Source organism: Varroa destructor, unplaced genomic scaffold, assembly GCF_002443255.2.
Source record: "Varroa destructor unplaced genomic scaffold, Vdes_3.0 BEIS01000004.1, whole genome shotgun sequence".
Lineage (NCBI taxonomy): Eukaryota > Metazoa > Arthropoda > Arachnida > Mesostigmata > Varroidae > Varroa > Varroa destructor.
Window position 1 is genome coordinate 910,104 of NW_019211457.1, and position 6,092 is coordinate 916,195.

General features: G+C 42.7%; 1 protein-coding gene across 1 annotated transcript; it reads right to left on the reverse strand.

The window, feature by feature from the left end:
• Window positions 1-1,700: 1,700 nt before the first annotated feature.
• On the reverse strand, window positions 1,701-5,781 carry LOC111249411 (uncharacterized). The gene is made up of 2 exons (XM_086987533.1): window positions 3,934-5,781; window positions 1,701-3,746 (listed from the first exon to the last, which is right to left on the reverse strand). The coding sequence occupies exon 2, from the start codon at window positions 3,715-3,717 to the stop codon at window positions 3,256-3,258; it is 462 nt and encodes a 153-aa protein (XP_086843659.1). The 5' UTR covers window positions 3,718-3,746; window positions 3,934-5,781; the 3' UTR covers window positions 1,701-3,255.
• Between the last annotated feature and the right edge of the window lie 311 nt (window positions 5,782-6,092).

Consider the following 6,092-nt stretch of genomic DNA (forward strand, 5'->3'; position numbering starts at 1 on the left):
AACCGGACCTGAAACTCGAAGCACTTAATATCTACTAAATGGTTAAGAACACGGCTGCGAAATTAATCTCTGGCGTGTTACGTTTAATTCTACTGCAGTTAAGTATTGATTTTGATGGCTGTTTACTTCCAGCACAAAGATGTGCCAATGATTTTGTTTTGTGTCTGTAAATTTAGTTGGGAAATGTAGCGTAGGTCAACAGTGCACATGTTTACAGGATGCATTGCCAAGAGCTCGTGCATAGGCTTTCTCCTAGAAGCCGATCTGCGTCCAAACTATTTTAATGAATCCAGACGCAAGCTCGAATCATCCTGCACTGGAAGGACACAAATTCTGAACGCCCGTATAATCGTACCTTTCCTTACCCCAATGCTGCTGCAGGAGTAAACTAAATACCATCGGCATCAGTGTTGCCTAAAAAACGATCGACGCAGGCAAGTGTATACTAATATTGATATATGCGCTTTTTCCTTAACCACCCCCCTTTGAGAAGCTTTATTTCGTTCCAAGAAAATAAGTTTTCCACTGTATTCGATGCCTATTTGAAGCCTACAAGACGTGCTTGGAAAAAAATTCATATGAAATTGTGTCCGGAGATTAGTCTCAGCTGTCGACAGAAAAATCTATTAGCAGACAAAGTTATTAAACCAGTCGTAGTTTCGATCCGAATTCGGACCTGTAGTCGGACGGTTACCCAGTTCTGCGGCATCCGGGCGGAAACAAGAATTCACAAAGTGAACCCCATAAGAACACTACAGGTAGTGATTACCGTAGGCTGACCGCGTTAATCGTGTAGCATATCTGAATCTGCTAGCAACGGGTTCAATGACTATGGTAGTTGGGCGATTCTGCCGACGGTAAGAGGATTGCCGTATTGCAGTTTAATATTTCTAGATAAATACAGGTAAATGGCGACTCATACTATCGTTTTCGGTTGTCGGGCAACGTTGACAGATTGTTGTATCTGGAATTATTACAGAGAAGTGTACAGTCTGAGTAGCATAGCGCGAGATAGCTTGTGCTGGTAGAAAAAGACAATCATCTCTTGGCGGCCGGCAAAATCAACCGTTTAGGTTAAGAAAAAAGCAGCTAATCAAACATCTGCCTATCGAACTCGATGAGGCGCGATGTGTCCTTTGAGAAAAATTAAAATGAGGTACGCCCACAGCTCGTTTCAATTCTAGTTGAGAAGCAAACACGTTGACATTGCAAATGGGGAAGAACGGTCATGATGACTGTGCTGTCATTGTTTTTTGGGGTCAGGTCTATAGTAGCCTTTAAACCTTAAAAGCTAGATGGACTGTTGGTCAAAATAAAAGTTTTGTATACGCCAATTGCAATTAAGCGATCCCCACGTTAAAGTTCGTCGCGCTTTGTTTAAAGAGGACGACGCTCAGTTGTAACTTGAAGTGTTATCGTTATGAAATGATTATATCTACCTGTGTCGTCAGCAGCGGACCTACGTATGTCTAATGGTCAGTGTGTGAGTATGGACGTATCGAACATAATCAGATTTCAGCCCTGATAACTACTGACTACAGGACGCAGCCCTGATACGTAGCGATCTATTCTAACCTTTATCTTCTCGCAAGCTCAATTAACGCGGATCTTGATGTTGAAACTTATCATAGCTGGAATATTACTTCGATATTGTCGTCTTGTCAACAATATGAATCATTTTCAGTAATTACAAATGTATGTAAATTCGATTATAATTTCACAATTGTGTGTCATATTATAATGTAACTATATTTAACATTACGACGTATTTCACATAAGGTTGTGATTATTGACGTGCGTGCCATATGACGGAGCCATGTATTGCCATATATATATATATATATATATAGAATAGTCACTAGCACCTTTAACAGTAATAAGGAAGAGGCCTGATCTATAGGCCCGCGGAGTGTGATAAAGCAACAATAAAATCGTTATATACTTTTTTCATAATAATGTTAAATATAATCGTACATCTTTGTAGTATTTTTGCATATCATAGCTAAACAATAAAATATTAATGACAATTTAGCAATGGTGACAAGCTAACAAACATGAACCTACCTAGGAGATCGTTTAGGCCTATTTGAGTTTGCATCCCTCAGGCCATGTGGCAGACAAGGTGTGGAATGAAGTTATCTATCAGTTACATACTATAGTAATATAGCAAAAAGGCTACTTGGCTTACGTTGTTCTCCCATCACGTGTGTAGGGTGTATATATATACAGTACGGAACTATATGTTAGCCTGTCTTTTGATGGATAGCCAGTAGCTGATTTCGTTAGGAATTTACCTATAAAAGCAAACATATAGAGATATTATAAGGTCATAGGGTTATTTCATAACGATTTCGTGGACGTATCACACTTGCATGCTTTCATGAATCGGCATAGCTTCTCATCATTTGTATTGACGATAGCTCTATCGCGATAACGATATTTACAGACACAAGGAAATCAGGCCAATACAAACAGATTCCTTCAAAGGGGTACGAACAGAGGAGGGAAAACAGTTTCACTCTAGGTATGTGCAACCTTGGTCGCGGACACTGCATTCGGCACAAGGGAAACTACACAGATGACCCGCCTCAAAAAGTCATCATACCTCCTTAGCTTCGTCTAAATAGTTGATATATATATATATATATATATATATATATATATATATATATATATATATATATATATATGTATATAGAGTTTGCACGGCTTATCTTTTATGTGAGCAAGATGTCGACGGCGGATTCGTTGCGTAAGCACCCACCGGCATCCGCATGAGTTTTTCGTTTGATTAACGCCATTTGCCACACATGATAAAAGGCACTTACTTCATCACACCCAAGCTTGAGCAATATGGTGTAAATTCATCATTGAAGGCATCATTTGAGCAATATTTTCTAAGGCATGCACATTAATTAAAAATTACTAAATCTGTCCCTTATTTTCAGTTTAAATAGTAAAAGGTAGGAAGTTATGTTTGACATAAAAAAAAAATGAGTATTGCGGTGATAAAACGATTGTAACATCAGAAAATGGATTAATGGTAAAGTTACTATCAGTAAACCGTAGCAATAAAACGTATGAACCTGAGTTCCTCCTTTTGGTAACAAGACATCATATCGTAAAAACATACATCATACAGCAACATTTTTCCGAACATTTCAATGGTGCGCTCTTTGGCCAATGTCGATTTCTTTCAGTTACTTTTCAAAACTTCTACGTTCTTCATCTCACAAGTTCCATTGTAAACTTTCTCTAAACGCAGCTTGTCGTGCTTGGCTGTTCAGGTTCCGGCGTTGGTGGAGATTCGGGGCTTAATTGATCGGTCGGGATCGTGCCATTCATCCGCATAGGCCAAATATTGATATTAGTCTCAAGCAAGGCCGTGTCGATTCCATGGCCCCGCAGGTGCTGTAAAGCCTGGCGCCGTCGGGTGAATCTCGAAGGGCACAGGTGGCATTCAAGTTTGCCCCCGACGTGAGTTCGTTCGTGTTCGCGTCGGTGACTTTTCGTAGCAAACTTTTTCTGACAGTAAGAACATGGATAGGGCCGTTCGCCGGTGTGCCGGCGCACGTGATCTGCTAAATGATTGGAGCGGGTAAAACCTTTATGACACAGAGGGCATTCGTGGGGTCGGTGAAGCTGCTGGCCAGCCGCTTCGCACGGGGTAATTTGGTTGTTGTTATCATTGTCGTTGACGTCGGTGTTGAGCAACATTTTTGATTTTTTTGATTTGCGAGAACGACCTGCAAGAGAACGAAAGGTAAGAGATTAGTTTAGGAAACTGGGGTGCCGGAAAATTCATTTCAAATAGTGACGTAATAGTGGGCAGTAATATGGATCACGCAGCGATGATGCAAAATGAAAATAGTTAAGTGGTATATATTCAAGACTGTTTTGTAAGTTTATTAGAACAATATCTGTGTGAATAACTGTTTCGAAGAGCTTGTTGAGTTCCAGAGCTGATTAAATGGTCGGCGCATTTTGAACTTCAGCAGATTTGCGGACCGGTCGCCTGGAAAAACATGTCTGATTAGGCATTTATTTATGTGGATTCCCCTAATCAACGACTGTGGTCTACATTGTGTTCAGCATCCTGTTTACTAAAATCAGCAACGTCGTACGCCACTATCTATATTGACATTAACATCTATCCCAAACAAGATTATTCTTTGCCATATTAGCAGGTAGACATGATTTGCTCCTATTTGAAATAGGAATTATAGTAATTTTTTTTTTCTTATAACAATTCCACCCTGCAGAAAGTCCTTTCAAGATATTGTTTTGATGTCCCTATTTCGACTTTCGTAGACATTATTTTGAAAGTATTTCATAAATAACTAAGTTACATATTAATATACTTTATTTTTGCGAAATGGGTTGTATCCTTATGCTTATTTATAAAATAGAAAATCATTCGCGTAAACATTAGTTTTTCACAGGAGGCATTTGATGCGATCGGATGATGTTTAAGCAGCCGCTTGAATCGGACTCACTTAGTGAGTCCGATTTACTTAGTAACTTCGCTCTACTTAACAAGCGACGGTCAAAGGTAAGCATCAAGTATGGAGGTGATGGACAGATGCACAAATTTGAGGCACCCAAAAACGAAGCCATACATATATACGTCAGCGTTTACCACCGGAATTTTCTCTGAGCAGCGTTGTGCGTACAACGAGCTAAGAAGGCATTTAGCGCGTTCGGTGGGAATGTGTTTATGAAATCATCACTTTTTACTGTTGACAACTAGCTTAAAAAGTTATGTTACTGGCTGGGATTGCCTTTTGTTAACGATGACGGTTGTCTTTTTTGTATCAAAGGCGCTTGTCATTGAAGCACGCTGGTATTCAGGCAGTAACGACGAGAGAGGAGAAGGTAAACATTCGACGCTTCGGTAACGGGCTATTGCCGCGATGGTGGAACAAAAGCACGCCACGCAAACGATGCACGTAACACAGTTGAAAAATAACCGTAGCACTGTCAATCAGTTCATAAGCTGGCCACTGCAGGCGGACGCGGAAAGTAGTGGCTACTGCTAACGTGTACCAACTTCACTGAAAAACCGCGTCACTTCTAGAGGATGACTGCTAGTACTTTAACGGCCACAGGTGGAATTACACGGTAAATACGGCACACTGCTACAAGCTTCGAACTTTACGAACGGTTTAAGCATCGCTTCAAATGGCTAACTCTTGTCGGCATGCCGAAACAAATTTCGGAAACTTGACGCGGCGCGCTGGTTGTCTACTACTGATGCCGAAGCAACTACACTCTAAACTTTTTCTAGCTGTTCTTCTGACCGCGGTGGTTCTGCCCCCGGGGCGACTGGTCCAGGGGCTGGCGAGAACCCCTCTGATCACCACCAGCTATACCAGCAACATAGCATTGGCTGGGGGGAGAGTTCTGTTTCGTCGGAGCTTCGTCTACCGCTGCTGGCAGAATCTTTGCTGCCGCTTTTGCTATTGCTACAGCCGCCGCTCCAACCACTGTTTCTCTATACTTATTTCTTTGGGTCGGGGTTCGCCGATGGACGGCGGTGGACGCGACTCTCGGCCGAAAACCTGGCCGCACCAAAGGATCGTCCTTTCTCTTTTCTTTTTCTTCTTCCTATATCTTCGCTTCTGTGGTAACCGACCGACCGACCGACTGCGAGCCGGCGCCAGTACGGCTAAGATCTGAACCCCCAGCAGCGGCAGCAGCAGCCGCAACCTAGCAAGGCTCCGGCAGCTCCGATCCGATCGGAGTTAGAGATATTCGTCGATGTTGTTAGCCATACCCTCCCCCCAAACCCCCTGCCTTCCTCGTTGCGTTCTTGAACGAACCTCTCCGTCACCTCGCGTCGTTGTCCCGCCGCGCCGAAACTTTTCCGTTTGAATCTAGCAATTGTGTTTTTGGATCCGTTCCTAAAAATGCTAGTCGCGTTTACGGCGCCACGGGCCGCCGAAGCCTCGGTGCGGCGGAGCGACAAGCAGATTCGCTGTGTACAGCCTGCGAACCGGCTGGTTTCCGAGGTTTGAACTGTGCAGGCGGCTCCGACACGCACGGGCCTTGCTCAAGTGAGCCAGTTAGTGAATCAGCTAGGTCTTTTTGGT

Bases quoted from the DNA above. Each gene is read 5' to 3' on its own strand.
- LOC111249411 (XM_086987533.1), bottom strand. From the start codon at position 3,717: ATGTTGCTCAACACCGACGTCAACGACAATGATAACAACAACCAAATT.